Source organism: Mus caroli, chromosome 2, assembly GCF_900094665.2.
Source record: "Mus caroli chromosome 2, CAROLI_EIJ_v1.1, whole genome shotgun sequence".
NCBI classification, from domain to species: Eukaryota; Metazoa; Chordata; class Mammalia; order Rodentia; family Muridae; genus Mus; species Mus caroli.
Genome location: NC_034571.1, coordinates 18,523,452 through 18,542,332, shown reverse-complemented (window position 1 = coordinate 18,542,332; position 18,881 = coordinate 18,523,452). Strand labels below are relative to the sequence as shown.

General features: G+C 40.1%; 1 protein-coding gene across 1 annotated transcript in view; it reads right to left on the bottom strand.

The window, feature by feature from the left end:
* Positions 1–18,881, bottom strand: part of Myo3a (myosin IIIA) — a 229,092-nt gene that overhangs the window by 67,745 nt on the left and 142,466 nt on the right. Inside the window, exons 20-24 of the mRNA XM_021155802.1 lie at positions 14,650–14,803; positions 9,513–9,601; positions 7,566–7,695; positions 5,786–5,865; positions 5,247–5,324 (exon numbers count right to left, since the gene is read on the bottom strand). Coding sequence (XP_021011461.1) covers positions 5,247–5,324; positions 5,786–5,865; positions 7,566–7,695; positions 9,513–9,601; positions 14,650–14,803 — 531 coding nt within the window. The remainder of the gene's footprint in view (positions 1–5,246; positions 5,325–5,785; positions 5,866–7,565; positions 7,696–9,512; positions 9,602–14,649; positions 14,804–18,881) is intronic.

The following is an 18,881-nucleotide window of genomic DNA, read 5'->3' as shown; positions in this document are numbered from 1 at the left end:
TGGGTGGGTAGGAGAGCAGGGCCAGGGGAGGGTATAGGGAACTTCTGGGATAGCATTTGCAATGTAAATAAAGAAAATATCTAAAAGAAAAAAAAAGAAAAAAATTACTCAACAAAATTCTTGCCAACCGAATCCAAGAACACATCAAAAAGATTATTCACCACAATCAAGTAGGCTTCATCCTAGGGATGCAGTGATGGCTCAATATTTGGAAATCCATCAATGTAATCCACTACATAAACAACCTCAAAGAAAATAAACCACACACACGATCATTTCCTAAGATGCTGAAAAAGCTTTTGACAAAATTAAACATTCCTTCATGTTAAAAGTCTTGGAAAGATCAGGAATTCAAGGCCCATACCTAAACATAGTGAAAGCAATATACAGAAAATCAGTAGCTAACATCAAACTAAATGGAGAGAAACTTGAAGCAATCCCTCTAAAATCAGAAACTAGACAAGGCTGCCTTCTCTCTTAATATCTATTCAGTATAGTACTTGAAGTTCTCCCTAGAGCAATTAGATAACAAAAGGAGGTTAAATTGATACAAATTGGAAAGGAAGAAGTCAAATTATCAATTCTTGCAGATGATATGGCAGTATACTTAAGTGACCCCAAAATTTCCACCAGAGATCTCTTAAACCTGATAAAAAAACTTCAGCAAATTCTCTGAATATAAAATTAACTCATACAAATCAGTAGCATTTCTCTACTCAAAGGATAAACAGGCTGAGAAAGAAATTAGGGAAATGACACCCTTCACAATAGTCACAAATAATATAAAATACCTGTGTGTGACTCTAACCAAGCAAGTGAAAGATATGTATGACAAGAACTTCAAGGCTCTGGAGAAAGAAATTGAAGAAGACCTTAGAAGATGGAAAGATCTCTTATGCTAATGGATTGGCAGAATTCATATATTAAAAATGGCCATCTTGCCGAAAGCAATCTACAGATTCAATGCAATCCTCATCAAAATTCCAACTCAATTCTTCACAGAGTTAGAAAGGGCGATTTGCAGATTCATCTGGAATAACAAACAAACAAAAAAACTAGTATAGCAAAAACTATTCTCAACAATAGAAGAACCTTTGGTGGAATCACCATCCCTGACTTTAAGCTGTAGTACAGAGCAATAGTGATAAAAATTGCATGGTATTGGTACAAAGACAAGCAGGAAGATCAGTGGAATAGAATTGAAGATCCAGAAATGAACCCACACACATATGGTCACTTTGACAACGGAGTTAAAACCATCCAGTGGAAAGAAGACATCATTTTCAACAAATGGTGCTGGTTCAACTGGTGGTCAGCATGTAGAAAAATGTAAATCAAACTATTCTTATCTCCTTGTACAAAGCTCAAGTCCAAGTAGATCAAGGACCTCCACCTAAACACAGATACACTGAAACTGTAGAAAAGAAACTGGAGAAGAGCCTTGAGCACATGGGTACAGGGGAAAATTTCCTGAACAGAAAACCTTAGCTTATGCTCTAAGATAAAGAATTGACAAATGAGACCTCATAAAACTGCAAAACTTCTGTAAGGCAAAAGACACTGTCAATAAGACAAAAAGACCACCAACAGATTGGGAAAGGATCTTTACCAATCCTAAAACAAATAGTGGACTAATATCCAATATATATAAAGAACTCAAGAAGATGAACTATAGAAAATCAAATAACGCTATTAAAAAGTGGGGTACAGAGCCAAATAAAGAATTCTCATCTGAGGAATACCGAAAGGCTGAGAAGCACCTGAAAAAATGTTCAACATCCTTAATCATCAGGAAAATGCAAATCAAAACAACCCTGAGATTCTACCTCACACCAGCCAGAATTGCTAAGATTCAAAATTCAGGTGACAGGAGATGCTTGTGAGGATTTGAAGAAAGAGGAACACTCCTCCATTGTTGGTGTGATTGCAGGTTGGTTCAAACTTTCTGGAAATCAGTCTGGCTGTTTCTCAGAAAATTGGACATAGTACTACCTGAGAGCCCAGCAATATCACTCCTGGGCATATACCCAGAAGATGCTCCATCATGTGATGAGGACACATGCTCCACTATGTTCATTGCAACCTTATTTATAAAAGGCAGAAGCTGGAAAGACCCCAGATGTCCCTCAACAGAGGAATGGATACAGAAAATGTGGTACATTTACACAATGGAGTACTATTCAGCTATTAAAAACAATGAATTCATGAAATTCTTAGGCAAATGGATGGAACTAGAAAATATCATCCTGACTGAGGTAACCCAATCACAAAAGAATACACATTGTATACACTCACTGATAAGTGGGTATTAGCCCAGAAGCTCAGAATACCCAAGATTCAATTCACTGACCACATGAAACTCAAGAAGAAGGAAGATCAAAGTGTGGATACTTCAGTCTTTCTTAGAAGGGGGAACAAAATGTCCATGAGAGGAGATACAGAGACAAAGTGTGGAGCAGAGACTGAAGGAAAGGCCATCCATTGTCTGACCCATCTGGGGATCCATCCCATATACAGTCTCCAAATCCGATACTATGGTGGATGGCAACAAGTGCTAGCTGACAGGAGCCTGATACAGCTGTCTCTTGAGAGGTTCTGCCAGTTTTTGACAGAAGTGGATACAGAGGTGGATGCTTTCAGCCAACCATTGGACTGAGCACAATGTACCCAATGGAGGAGCTAGAGAAAGGACAGTAGGAGCTGAAGGAGCTTGCAGCCCCATAGGAGGAACAACAGTATGAACCAACCAGTACCTCCAGAGCTCCCTGGGACTAACCCACCAACTAAAGAGTGCACATGGAGGGGCCCATGGCTCTAGCTGCCTATGTTGCAGAGAATGACCTTGTTGGACATCAATGGGAGGAGAGGCCCTTGGTCCTGAGAAGACTTGATGCCTCAGTGTAGAGGAATGCCAGGACAGGGAAGCAGGAGTGGGTGTGTTGGTAAGCAAGGGGAGCGGGGGACTGAATAGGGGGTTTTTGGAGGTAAAACCAAGAAAGGGAATAACATTTGAAATGTAAATAAAGAAAATATCTAATAAAAACTATGGAGACAATGGGAAAAAGAAGAATAACCCATTAGGATTAACAGAGCCCATTAAAAGTAGAACCTCAGCAAAGTAGTCATCTCTAAGACCAGGATCAGGACCAGAACTTCCTGGCAATGCAGAGAATAGATACAGCAGGGAGGACTGGTTTTTAGTGTTAGAAATGCAAACATCTAGAGTTTCAGGGCCAGTGCAACCCAAATACTGAAGTTAGACAACTGAGAAATCTGCTGCATTTAAGTGCTCTGCTATGGACCAGCTCAGATGTCATCCTCCCAAACAGTTTCATCTGCTACTCTGAAGTTCTCTCATTACATTAACTGTGAGTCATCCTTCCTTTAGCCACGCAAACATCGGCCTGGCACTGGGATCCAAATGTGACAATGGCTGCTGGCTTTCTGAGCAATTTAGGCACTTGCATTTTCTTAGGACTAGGCATAGTCACCCTTGTTCCATTCTAGTTGGCAGAATAAAAAAATAGCTCGAGAACATATTACATACTACATGAAATTATCCTCTGTCAGTTTTTACTTCACCCTGATGATTAAAATGATCTCATGACCTGATCTGATTTAACATTCATACAGTGTGTGATGCTAACAACAGTGGTATGATAATGGTGTGGACAACTCACTCAAAAAAATAAACTGGTCTGGCTGTATGTATGTTTAGTGGTTCACATCTGCTGCTTGATGACATAACAGGACGTTTTAGCGGCGGACACAGGCTGTAAGCATGTAAACGTGCCAGGGAATACTCAAGGAGTATTTGAGCCGGCTACAGACTTAGGGTTGTGAGAATACACGTAGTATCATATACACAAGTATTCAGACAGTTCAAAAAGTGCTTCATGACTTCATTATAGGAATTCATTAATTCACTGGACACCAATAGTATGTTTAATCTGATTGCATCCACGACTTTCATATTGAGTGACATTACTAGTGATTTCCTGGTTTTAGGTGGCATTTTCTCTGTCATTCTGGTTGGCTGGTTCAAAAGAGATAAATGAAGCTGGAACTATACTGAGAATGGTTATTTCAGGTGTTTGACCACAGGGAGGAGAGCACTTCCTTCCTCTTCTTTCTCCCTTAAAGTCCAAGAAAGGTCACCTTGCTCATAAGTCATGGTGTGCTACTGTGTCTGGTGATCGCTTCCTTGCCCCAATCCTATAATGGGCTCTCTCCTCCTGCTGAAGGTGTTGGGTTGTGTATGTTAAAGGAAATATTGGCTGGAGAGCCACACTTATACCTGCTTCATCTGTCCATTTCAAAACCATTCAAAGGCATTGAATTAAAAAAAATCCTCCTTTTAAATTTGTTTTTAATTTTTATTCTAGTGGAAATGCATTTGGATGCATAGACATATCTGTCTGTCTGTCTATCTATCTATCTATCTATCTATCTATCTATCTATTTTTTTTTTTTTTTTTTTTTTTTTTTTTTTTTGAGACAGGGTTTCTCTGTGTAGCCCTGGCTGTCCTGGCACTCACTTTGTAGACCAGGCTGGCCTCGAACTCAGAAATCCACCTGCCTCTACCTCCCAAGTGCTGGGATTAAAGGCATACGCCACCACGCCCGGCCTCTGTTTTTTTAAGACACGTATCACTATGTAGCCCTGGCTATCCTAGAGCTCACTATGTAGACCAGGCTGTCTTTGACCTCACAGAGATCTGCCAGCCTCTGTCTTCTTAGTGCTGGTATTAATGACATTCCTGTCTCTGTCTCTGTCTCTGTCTCTGTCTCTGTCTCTGTCTCTGTCTCTGTCTCTCTGTCTCTGTCTCTCTGTCTCTCTGTCTCTCTCTCTCTCTCCCCATCTCTCTCGATTTCTTTGACAGGGTTTTCCTTATGTGGTCATGGCAGTCCTGGACTTGCTGTGTAGACCACGCTGGCTTTGAACTTAACAGACATCTTCCAGCCACTTCTGGGATTAAAGGAGAGTGCCACCATATCCATTTCATAAGGATAAACTTTAATAAAGTTATAAATTCTATTACAATTTTCATGGAGTTCATTACTTCACAGGAGAAATACTGAAATAAACTGATCCACAAATGAAACTATGTGCTAACATATCCTGTATCCATTGCAGCTGATGGGTATAATAAACACTGTCTTTTGCCAGTTACACTTTTTTATGCCTAATTCATTTTGAATGAGCAGTAACCGTAAATATAATGTATCGTAGTTAAACATCTTACTCTAAAATAGGATGAGACCGTTTGCGTTTTCACATTGGTGGTTTCACAGGCATGGCATGTGACATCTCTAGTTTCACCCTAAGGAGACCAAAGAAGACAGTCAGGCCTTACCATCTTCTGCACATTGTGATCTACAAGAACTATGTGGTATTTTCCATCAGTTTTTCTTAGTCTAGGTATTAAATGCACAAATCCACACATGTTATTGCTATTTGTACTTTAAGAATTTCTGGGTTAGCCTCATTTGTGTGTGGACTGTTCTTGTGCAGAACATGAAGGTTTCTGACCTTGGCCACATGCACATTTTTATTTGGCAACTGTATAACATTTGAAGATTTACAAAAAATTAGGAATATACCAGAAAGGCCTGGTATTTTAGCAGTAGTCAGTAAAGCAATCATAATAAACACATCTGCTAATTGAGAAGAAAAAGCAAAGGGACAGAGAGAACAACTTGCTCTCACCAAAGGGCGCAGAAGGGAGCACCAAAGGGCACCAAGGAGGTTCAGATGAGCAGGCTTGGAGGTGCGTCGTCTTACCTTGGTCAGGTTTGTGGATTTTTCTGAATTCCACATCTGATAGTTTATTATATTTTTAGTTTTAGAAAGTGGCAGATTACCTATGGGAATGCAGATATCATTTATTTGTCTTTTTGTATCCTTGGAGGCTGGACAATTGTTTTTACTTATTTAAAGTATTCTGAGCATATTAAGACTCAGAAACTTGGTTACTTATTTATTCAAATAAGGATAAAGGATAGTATGTGAACAATAATAATTTTGTTTGTTTGTTTTTCCAGACAGGCTTTCTTTGTGTAGCTCTGGCTGGCCCGGACCTCACTGTGTAGACAAGGTTGGCTTCAACTTCACAGAGATCTGCCTGCATCTAACTCCAAACACTAAAGGCATGTGCCACCACTGACAGGCTATAATAAATCTTTCCCTGTTTTGGGTTTTGTTTCCTCCTCCTCTCCCTCTTCCTCTTCTCCCTCCTCCCCTTCCTGTTCCTTTTCTTCTTGCTCTTCATCTTTCTTGAAAGAATCCTGCTATATAGTCCAGAATGACCTCATACTCCTGCTTCAGCCTCCTGACTTCTAGCAGCACAAACATGGATCATCACGCTCAGTTACCACAAATACCAAATTCATAAAAAGAAAGAAAACCCCACCTTCCTCACTTGACACCATGGGAAAGGCAGAGGTGACTGACTGCTTTCCTCTCATTTGTGAGACGAGATGGGCAGACTATGGTGAAGAATGATCTCAAGCTGCATGTGAGGTATATGTGTCTGTTTTAAAGAGTTTCTGAGTTTTGTGTTTTTTTTTTTTTTTCCTAATTCAAGCTGAGCTTCACAGTGAGCTGTAAAGTCACATGAAGTGTTTTTTTCAAATCAAATGTGATTAAAGTCAATATGAACTTTCAGTCTTAACATTCAGGTGTGTGCTCTGTACCATTCGAGGTAGTGAAGCAGTGAAAATTGTAGAAACCAGTAAGCCTTGGCCTTGAATTACAGCTATCGTTCTTAGTTGGGGGTGCTATTCTATCATATTCTGCAATTTTAATACTTAAATAAGGCTTACTTATTTAAGCATTTAAATAAAATGTGACCATATGAATGACAAGCACAGGGTCTGGAACAAGACTTTTACATATATATTTGAGGATATGGAAGCAATTCAAAGGAGGGAGAATAATGTTTTCAACAAATGGTGTTTGCACAATCAGAGAAGGGTTATGGGGAGGGGAGGAGAGATCACAGGGGCTGTGTGGGAGATCATTTGTATGATTAATTTGCTCTATTGGTTATGGGGATGTATATATGGAGTCTTTATGTGAAAAAATCCAATTTTATTGGCTAAATATTTCAGTTACACATCATTAAAACCACTAAAACATTTATATTTACATATCACATTTAAACTACAATGTGAAGAACTCAAATCATATATTTTCCCACAACAAATAAAAGTGAGGATGAGTAACGAGAGGAGTAAGAAACAGGATGATATAAACTTAATACATAGAGAGCCCATGAACACCAGGGGCCATCTCGGGCTGCCCATTCCTGAAAACGGCAGACTTTCTTTTGAGTAGAGTGAACTCTTCCATATTTTCTGGTGAGGTTGTCAAACGCTTTTCTTTATAGAAGCCTTGCATCTTTGTATTGCTTTTTATGTCTCTCTTAGATTAGGAATAAGTGAATATTTAGTGAATTGAAAATAAACACAAAATATTGTGGACTATGGTCACAAATAAATCAGGTCAATAGAAACTACTTGATGGGGCTTAGGGAAAGTTTTCCAAACATCAACTGCCTTACCTGTTTTGGTCAGAGGGTGGTTGACAAGTTGCCGAATTACACTGTTTTCTGATGACCTCAAAAGCAGCACAATATCAGTTGGGAAAGTGTCTCTGTTTTTAGCCAAGAACCCACTAGCACTATAGAGGACCTGTTGATACACAGTGTTATGGTGGTTATTATAAACAGTCACTGTCATCCTCAGTGCTTAAATGAAAGGTCAGTCCTTACTGAGCAACAAACACACAAGATGTGTACAATTCCTTACCATTTGGTTAGAGATGTTGTGAATCTGGTATGCTCCTTTTCTTTAATTGGAGGGACGGGAAGCATAGACCCTTCCCCACTTCCCTAAGTCCCCACTTCCCTAAGGACTGGTCCAGATCTACTGACTTCAACATGATAGGTCTTACATAACTTGGAGACTGAATGCTGTAGGGGTATGTTTTTGTCACTTCTAAATAATTTTAAGACTTTAAAAATATGAACACATTCCAAAAATTTCTGATGGATAATAAACATGTGTAGTCATAGATTGAATCATGCTAATCCAGAACTTGTGTTAAAGATATCTTCAGTAGTCTAAACAGAGAACAGGCCATATGAAGCCTGGGTGAGATGACATATGTCTACAAGTCAGGATAAGAGGCTTCCTTAGACAACAATCTGTTCAGTGTACCTTGGACTCACACTTTCAGCATCTAGAACAGCAATAATATGTTTCTCCTTTTGGGGCATTCAGCCAGTACTCTTGTTATAAACCAAATAATACACTTAGTAAAAATGACTGGATAAAATGATCATAGGCAGCTCTTCATTGACAGTCAAAGCAGCCTTTAGTTGGTCAGGCAAACACTAAGAATCAGGGAAGGTTATAATGAGAATGCCTTAAGGGTATGTACAGTTGTTAAAAAATTAAAAAGATAGGTATATGTGTGTTTTGCCTGCATGCAAGTTCATGCACCATTTTGAACAGTGCCCACCAATGCCAGAAGAGGCCATCACATCTTCTGAAACTGGAGTTACAAACAGTTCTCAGTTGCCCTGTAGGTGCTGGAAACCAAACCCTCTGGCCTTCTGGAAAAGCAGCCACTCTTCTTAACCTTTGAGCCATCTCTCCAGCTCCTCAACTTGAGTGATATATTGTTAATGACAAAGGTCATTGGGACATTCCCTGGCCCATGGAAGTGGCCAAATGAACAAAAATATAGGCCTTCTCAATTAGTTTAGTTGTCAGTGATTTCTTCTATCATACATTCTTCCTTGATTTTAGTCTTCATACCTCAACAATTATGGCACAGTTCTGAGTGGATGGCCCATTATTCTCCATGGAGGAGAAACTGTCCCTTGGGTGTAAGACAACATCTCTGAGGTTTGACAGGTGCATGGCTGTATTTCAATAAATGTATGAATGCTTATCTAAACTCCTGACCATCCATTAGTCACCTGCACACATCTGAGGCAACACTACTATCTGACTGTTTCTCTCTCTCTCTCTCTCTCTCTCTCTCTCTCTCTCTCTCTCTCTCTCTCCTAGAGCATTGGTTGAAAGAGTGTGGATAAGGAGAGAGAGGGGGAGAGAAAAAGATGAAGAGGGAGGAAGAGGGGGAGGGAGAGTAAAGAAAAAAAAGTAAGAAAGAGAGCAAGAGTGACAGAGAGAAAGAGAGAGAGAGAAGAGGAACAGAGAGGGAGTGACTGTTCTCAGCCCCATTCTTGGGCAAAAGGTAAGAGCCAAGCCTGGAAAATGCCCCAAACTATTGTTTAAAAGAGTAAAATACAGTTAACCACTGCTAGCTAGTCATTGTCATCAGACTGAATGATCAGGAAGACACAGGCCGACAGGAGAACTAGGACCAGATAGAGACAAGATATTTTCACCTCATTAGAACCATCTTTCAATATTTTGGGGCCAGCTCTTCTGATACCATTGGTAGAAAGGCAGAGAGACACAGTTCTTGAAATTCTTACTTTTCCTGCATAGTGGTGAATGCCAAAACTGAGTTCCATTCTTTTGGGTCTCCAGAAGTACTGTGACTTCAGGTTGTCTTCAAATTTTTCTGTGGAAGGAAATTGAACTCCAATGTTAGGCACACAGATTCTCAAGTAAAATTGACGGTCAGAAGTTATTTTTTCCTATACAATGCATGATGAACAGAGACATTTTAATATAGGAAATTAATGAAGTTTTAGAATATTAACGACAAAGCAGAATTCTCAAACAAATGTTTATTACTATATCATGGTTTAGAGCAGGTCTCAAATGTCAGCATGGGCCAGAGTCACCTGGAACATCAGTATAGGTGCAGGGTATTTGGCCTTACTCTGTGAGTGCAACACTTGGTAGGTCTCAGGAGGGAGCCATGAATTCACTAGCTCCAGGTACTGCTGATGTTCTCTCAGTGTGAAGCCACACTGTGATGCCAGGCTCTAACCCTGAAGCCCTAATGGCTTGGCTTTCCTATATATTTGATTTGGTTCATAAATGTAGAGGGTGGTTCTGATGCTTTGAGCAGGAACCTGTTTACTGACTCTGAAGGTCCTTACTCTCAATTGGTTTTTGATCTATCAATAAAGTTGCCAGTAGGCAATAACTGAGCATGGGGCAGGACATGCAGAGTTGTGCAGGCATGAGTTTGAGTATAAGGAGAGACTGGGAGAGAGAGGACAAGGGGGCGCAGTAGTGGAGGAAATAAAGCCAACAAGGCAGGGGTAGCAGGGGAAGATTTAGGAGTGCCCAGTCATTGAGTTAGCCAAGGCATATTGAGAATAACAAGTGTATGTGTGTGTGTGTGTGTGTATGTGTGTGTGTGTGTATGTGTGTGTATATGTATGTGTGTGTATGTGTGTATATGTATGTGTGTGTATGTGTGTGTATGTGTGTATGTGTGTGTGTGTGTATGTGTGTGTGTGTGTGTGTGTTTCTATTCAAGAATCTGAGGCATTTCCTGGGTCGGTGCACTTGTTACCAGCCGTGAATTCAAATCGGTGGAGACAAAACTACATACAATACATAAAGGCACAATAGGTTCATAAAGATAGCCAAATTTCTATGACAATTTTCACACATCCGAGCACTTGCTGTGAAATTATTTTCCCTATGATGCTGAGATTTTTTTCCTTTCTGTCTGGTGTCCAAGGGACAAAACAACCATCATATCAGGAGAAAGCAATTTACCAAAAGTCAGTGAGGGAGAAGTGAATCTACACTTTCTTTAAGTACTCACATATATGTTCTGAATATCCCCACAAGCAGGGAATAGGGCGTTCCACATTAGAATGACCTCCTTTCTTTTCTATTTTAAGTTGGACAGTTTTATTTTAAGTACTTTCTTTCTGAGAGAGTCTCATGTATCCCTTGCTATATAGGCAAGGATAATCTTGAACGTTGGATCCTTTAGCCTTCACCTCCTGACTGCTGGGATTAGAAGCAAGCACCACCAAACCCAGTTTACAAACCATGGGCCACCAAACCTAGAGCTTTGTCGATGCTGGTGTGATATTTAATCTAGATCACCACTTCGATTGGATCTTGAATCAACTATGAGGCCTGTGGGTAAGAATATATCCTAGAAGGATAAATTTAGGCAAGAAAACCCTCCCCTAGTGTGTGCAGGGCTATCTGGCTCTGCCCGGATATAAAAAAGTCTGAAAGAGAAGCAAGCTGTTTGCTCCTTTTCTTTCACCTCTTGCTCTTGAGCCTATCTCTCCATTCCGTGTTGCTGACAACCTCCTCTGGGATATCGGAGCAGCTTCTTTGGCCTTCTCACATGAGCAGGAGGACAGTGGCTCTCTGGAAAACCTCCACGGGCTTTAGTGCTAGATTAGGGCTGCTGAGGTTTTCATCCTTGTGGACTGAGCAGCTACCAGTCCTCAGCTTCTCCAGCATCCAGACAGCCACTGTTCAACTACTCTTGCTATATCATGCCAGCCAATCAAACACTCCTCTTTTGCGATGGACGTTCACCCATAGTTTGTCTTCCTCTAGAGAACTCTTCTGTATACTAAGCAAGTGTACTTTTAACCAGCTGATCTATGTCCCCAGCCCTGGGACAATTTTTCTTTGATTGTGATAGTCTTGCTTTATCGTTAACATCCCAAAATGCATAAGTTAGATATATTGATATAAAATTTTATTTTTTGTGGGAGCTGAGGAAATGGTTCAGTGGATAAAGTACAGAGGAGCTGAGCTCTGCTTCCTAGAGCTCTCTTGTGGGGATGAATACCTGTAACCCCAGCACTGGGAATTGTTGCAGGATTTTCCCTGTCCAATTACAGTAGGGCAGCAGGAGGCCTATGATTGGACAGGGAAAAGGGAGGCAGAGCTAAGAGTCTCAGAGACAGAGCTTCTCAGAGGAAGGAGGATAAAGGAAGATGGAAGCAGATGTGAACCAGCTGGCATTAACCAGTCACAGGTAGTTGTGATATCATAGGGTTAGAATAATTGGGATAAAGCTTTTATCATTATCAATTGGTTCTGAAATTATTGTAGTGGCATCTTGAAAATTGAGAATTTATTGATACATAAATCTGATTGGTTAATTGTAAGGTTCAAGATTTTTGCTTTACTTGGTTACTGGAATGTGGGACTGCTGATGGCAGAGAGGGAACTGGTGATTCTAGGACAATTGAGACAGATGCCTGGGGTGAGGGGGCTAGCTGGAGAGAGTTGCTGGTGGCAGGAGTAGCAGTCTGACCATTTTGAGGACTTGGCAGGTTGAGAAAAGCAGGAGAGTTGGCGGGTTCATTATTTAATATTTCCTGCAACAGGTGGTGACCCAATGTGTTGGGCATGAATCCACTAGAAATTTAAGATTAGTAGCCTGAAAGTTAGAGTTTTATTATTATTTTTTAAGCGAGTAGCTGGGTAGTGCTAGGAGTCACTTGGACTCAGGCGAGGAACCTTGAAACAAAGAAACTGTTGGCAGACTCTGAGGTCCCCTGTTGTGGGAGTGCAGGCTGTTCTGAGTCAGAGAGCTGTAGAATGGAAGTTGCCTACTTCTTGGGACAGAGATTGGGTGAACTGTGAATTTATAAAATTGGGATTATTTGCTTTAGGATAGATTTATAAACAGATTTTGTCCAAATCATATTGGGGAAATTCACCTGCAGTTCGGAACTAGCATAGGGAAAATTAGTCACTGGCTTCAAGTAGAGAGGACTGTGAACAGGTATTAATTAATAATGTCTGTGGCTTCAGACAGAGATCAGAGCAGATAGATGGCATAAAGATATATTGCTCTCATATGTCTTACAGGATACTCAAAGTCTGTCTAATGTGGGCTACACGGGAATTCTGGGTTTAAATCCTGCTGTGACTAGCTGCCTGCTTATAAGCAGGTACAGATAGAAGTGTGAATCAATTGTTTTAAAGATGGTATAAAGATATATTGCTCTAATATGCCTCACAGGACACTCAAATTCTAACGCAGGCTCTACAGGAATTCTGTGTTATTATCCTGCATGACGAAAAAGAAAAGGCCTAAGAATTGGCACATACAGTATTTTAGTTTACTTCATTTGTTTTGAATTGTTTTAATTTTCGAAATGGGTGTGATGTTAAGTTTTGTGGTTATAGTATTCCTCTGGGAGAGAGGTCAAAATAAAGGTTTTTCTGGTTACCAGATCAAGGGTATGCTGATTTGGGAGAAAGATTTTGTCTTTGCATTTTATTACAAAGTGGTAATAGTTGTGCTCTACATTTGAGAGCAAGGTTTTGTTTTTATTAGAACAGAAAGGGGGAAGTGTTGTGGATAGCCCTGGGGTTGCTTGTATTTTGATGCTAATTCCGCTCTTCTGGGAGGGGCTACAAAGGAGGAAATGAGTCACTTACTCAGGTGACTTCTTGTGAACCAATTCTGTAATGAACAAAGGAGCCAATCACTGGGCAAGTAGGCAGAATTTCCATGTTGGACTGCAGAAGAGAGGAAACAGGAGAGAGAGAGGGTCCTTTTGAACGGGAATAGCGTGAGGACAAGATGTAAAAACCAGTGTCTCCAGGTTTCAATGGCAGAGTCATCAGGATTTGCCACCGGAGGATTTAGATTTAATAATGCTTACAAGAATAAGTTTCAGTTGTGACTCCCAGCGATTGAGTTACCATTGTTTCTGAGCTAAGTTTGTGTGGTGTTTTTCTTCTCACAGAGACTTGACTGGGTTCCAGAGAGGTGGTAAGTCGGCAAAGCATGGATTTGTCTGATGTGCACCACAAAGGTCATGGGGGCTCTGAAGCATGGGCTGGCAATAGCAACAACCCACCCGTGGGAACCTAGTGAGCTGTAGCAAGGTGGGGGGGGGGGGAGACTGTGGAATTCTGAGTCAGAGTCTCCACAAGATTAAAAATAGGTTGGCCATTGCTCGCCAGTGCATGGACAGCCAGGTCACTGGGGAAGATGCACAAGCACGGGAATGTGCCTGTTCAATTTAATATTTCCTGCAACAGGGAACAAAGGTGGAAACAGGCAGAACCAGAAGCTTGCTAGTCAGCCAGTATATCTACAACAGTGGGGTCAGGTTCAGTGAAAGATCCTGGCCCCCAAAATGAGGCAGATAGTGGTAGAGAAATTCATCTGAAGTTGACCTCTGGTTTCATTCCCATATTCGCGTGTATACACACACACACACACACACACACACACCCCTACACCTACACATACCTATAAACACACACATATGCACACACTTTCTCTCTCACACACACACAAAAGTAAAATTTTTGTTCATGGCACTGATTTTTATCTTTCTGCTTACTATTTCTCTTAACAGTCCAGAGCTAGCTCCCTATTCTTCCCACCAACTTCTAACTTGGGGTGGGATAATTTTTATGGTTTGTAATGATTTATAATCCAAGATCCAGCATTTGGGTTTCTACCATAAAGGAAGCAGACATCCAATCTCCAATGGTGTTTAATTCATCACTAAGAATTTTACCCTATTATAAACACTGGTCAAGGTATTTGTCCCAAAATCACTTCTTGAAAACCAGTTACCTCAGGCTTTGTGACAGCTGTTTCCTCCCAAATCATTTAAGACAATTAAAAATCATTGCAACTTTTCTGGTTCCTCCAAAGGCCATGCGGCATGCAGTCATTTCAGGCCTAACCCTCACCTATGAGAGTCTGGTCAGTGGCCTTGGGAAATCTGCTTTCCTCATCAAGAAGGGACAATAAGCCCATGGGCTTCTGAAGAAACATGTCCAGGAGGGGCCGGTTGTCTTCGTACTCAATAACTCTAGCATCTACATCTTCATTTAGGTATTCATTCTGTAACAGGTCCAAACAGAAAAAAAAAATCACTTAAAACTGTGGAAAATGTATAGGTGGATAGTAATTACCCAGGTTTCTATTTTATATATATTATAACAAATTGCTATCTGTGTCATTGCCTTACACAGAGTGTATCATTTTGTTTCTCTCTTTGCACAACTTCCAGTTTATGAAAATCAGCACCAATCATAATCAGGAGACTAGTCAAAGGATTGCCAGTCTCTCAAAATTACAGAGGACTATGTTGTTAATGCAACATGGAATGGCTGTGTCCCAGAATTTGCAGAGCATAACTGAAACAGATACTAGGGTTAAGCTTTTCCCATTATATCTGTCAAGAACACTCACATAATGTTCAACTGTGATTTCAGATTATGACATTTCTAGTAGGGTAGATAGCAGTAGGTAATGGGAACAATCTATAGGTTCAGAATCAAGGACACCTAGGTCCACATCTGGGCTCAGTTACAAAATTCATTAGAATTTTCTAACTCTCTAAGTGTTCCCTTCTCATCTATTTAACCAACTCACAAGATAAAAATATATGGTATACTGATAACAATTTGTTTGTGAGTATATAATAATATGTGTGAAATATAATCACATATAATCAGGAGCCATTGACAATGAGCACAGGGCATGTTGTGGTGGCTTGAATATTCTCAGTACAACATATATGTTTAAATTAAGACAGAACTTAAGTCTTAAAAAAGGCAAAACAAAAAACCACTCAAAATAGTTTGCCCAGCATTAACTGAAAACAATTTCTTGAAGTTTTACAGCTCTTATTTTTGAAGGTAACCTTGGGGAAGTCTGTAAACCTGGAATTATTTTACTGGTAGATACACTATGCTGACAGCATACAATTGCTTAAATCACAGTTGCAAAGTTTAAAAGAGTTTCCTTTGCTTTATATAGAAAGTGCATAATGCTATGTTCTTAACTGATGCAATTGTCATTTCTATTTGATGGTGTCAAAATCCATTGCACACTGTTGTGTCAGATCAGATAGTGCAGAAAAGAGTAAGCAGGAAGACAATGGTTTCCTTTAAGTACTTTTGTTATTATATACTCCAGATAATCCACAGAGAAAAAAGATACTATTATTTTAATCAGGGCTTATAAAGCATTAATAGTAAGACAAACACACATAAACTAACACACTATAGGAAAGATTATTGGAAAATGCTCAACTACTTTTAGTTTATATAGACACACAAAACTCATCATTCTTACTTAGTTCTTACTTCTGTCCAGCACATCAAAAACATATTTAAAGAAGATGGTGAGAACAGTGTGAACTGAATTCAGCTGAAGTGCTGAGAATATTGACTCTCCCTACCCCACGCCCCGTACCCCTGCCTGCACTGTTCCTACTGTCTAGATTCCCTTTATAAAGTTGGGAGCTGCTCTGTAAGCTCAGGAACCATAGTGGGAGAGAGGGAAGAAAGACTGTAAAAGTAAGACATCAGGGAGGATGGGAGGGAGACAGTGTCTTCTGGACATGACAGGGTTACTGCACATAAGAATTCTGTGTTTTTCCGAATAAGACTTGCAGGAGATCAAGCCAATTAACATTTTAGCATGGGACAAGTGGGGGCTTATGAGTCTCAACCACCGACTGAAGAGCTATCAACAGCTGATTGCTTCTGAGAGAGAGAGCAAGTCAGTTTTCATAAGGGAGTAGCTCCTGGTAGATCAACTAAGATCCACACTCTCCTATAAGACAGCACAAATTAGAGTTCTTTGGAAACACACACATACACACCCCACAAAGTTGGGAGGAGGTAGAGATATAAGGGTGGAGGAGTTAAGAGGAGGAACAGGGCTTTGAAATAAGAACAAAACTCATAGTATGACATTCTCTAAGAAATAAAAATATTAAAACAGGTGAATATGAAAAGTCATTTCACTACATATTAAAAGACAAGGAAAATCAGAAGGTTTGAAGGTTATTCAAGTCTGTTTCTCACTACATTTTGAGTGTTAGTGGGTGAGAAAGTCCATTTGAGATGCATCTGGGAAGCATGGCCCAAAGGAACCTGAAAACTTAGTGCTTAAGTCATCATCTCCTCCCCAGGGGAGATCCAGGATAATTCCACTGAGACCTCAGATTCACACAGTAGCATGAGAGGATGGCTCCATGTTCTGATAGAGGCATCCTCATGGCTTCTCAGTGCAAATTTAAGCATATCTTCCTTAGCATAGGTTAGTAACATGGTAAAGGTTACTCATTTTCTTTTTGGTCTCACCTCTTCTGACCGAAGATCTCTCAAACTAACTTGGCAAATTCCTTTCCCCAACTGGTCATTCTTTGTGCACTCTACCATACTTTTTTTTTGTTATAGTACTTATAGTGCTGGTATTTATTACTTTCCATGTCTTTCATGTCATGAAAATTCCATGAAAAGGGAAACTTTCTATTATTTTCCTCTGTATCTAGAAGGAGCCTGACATATTACACATCACATGCATGTGCACTCCCATATGAGCTGCACTCATATGTTCTGGTATTAGCATGCAGTGTGACTACATTTAGACAAAGGATTTTAAGGGGGCACTTTGTAAATTAGGTTCCTAAGGGTGGGGCCCTAGACCAGTATGACTGCTGTACTTTTAAGCAAAGTAACAGATATCTTGAGTCACATGCACAGAAGAGACCCCTGTGAGGACACATGGGCATGATATGTATCATGACTCTAGAGATGCCTTGGGAGAAACCAATCCCATCAATTCTTTCACCTCATACCTTCAGCCTCTAGGGCAATGAGAGAATTGACTTCTGCTGGTTCAACAAACTTTCTTAAGGTCCATAGTATTTCATTACAGCAGCCTCAGCAAACTACCATAACGACCTTTCTGGATTCTTCTATCTAGAAGAATTGTTTTTGAAAAAAAAAAAAGTTTTCCACAAGTGACAGCTCATACTGGGGAGGAGGTGGAGTAAGGGGAACACTTACTTATTCATTGCTGGTAGAAGTGTAAGCTCATATAACCACTATGGATATCAGTGTGATGGTTCCTCAGGAAGATGGGAATCAATCTGCCTCAAGATCCAGCTATATAATGCTTGAGCATATACCCAAATGATGCTTCACTCTACTACGAAGATATTCAACCATATTCATTGTTGCTCTATTCATAACATCCACAAATTAGAAAAAAATTTTAGATGTTCCTCAATAGAAGAATTGATAAAGAAAATGTGATACATTTATAAAATGGAGTATATTACTTAGCCATTAAAAATGACATCATAATATTTGCAGGCAAATGGATGGAACCAGAAAAAAAATCATATTGAATGAGGTATTCAAAACCCAGAAAAACAAATATGGTGTGTATCATGTATATGTGTATATTGCCTGTTAAGTCAATGAATGATAACCAAGCTACAATCCATAGAACCACAGATGGTAGATGGAGCATAAGGAACTAGAGAGAACAGATAGCTATCATTTGAAAAGTGAAATAGAATAGATATTTATGGATGTATGGAAGATTGGAATAGGAGGATCAGGTGCACAGAGAGGATACTGGGTGGGAATATGGGGAGTGACAGATAAAATTATGGACCATTGGAATGGTTGTACGGAAATCTCCTGAAATATATGCATATATGAGGATGATTTAAGTAAGATCACCAAATAATGGGGGAAACAGACACAACTGGCTATCTCTTCTCAGTAAATGAAGTGTTCAGAGTTTGGATTATATCTAATTGAGTTGTTGGCCAAAGAAGCCCCATGAAAGTCTCCAAACAAACCAAGCTGTTGCCAAGAGTTGGTCTCCCCAAACAATCAGGAAGGTCCTATTTTTTCATTTTTTTATTAGATATCTTCTTCATTTACATTTCAAATGCTATCCCGGAAGTCCCCTATACCCTCCCCCCACCCTGCTCCCCAACCTACCCACTCCCAGTTCCGGGACTGGCATTTCCCTGTACTGGGGCATATGATCTTCGCAAGACCAAGGGCCTCTCCTCCCATTGATGGCCGAGTAGGCCATCCTCTGCTACATATGCAACTAGAGACACAGTTCTGTGAGGTACTGGTTAGTTCATATTGTTGATCCT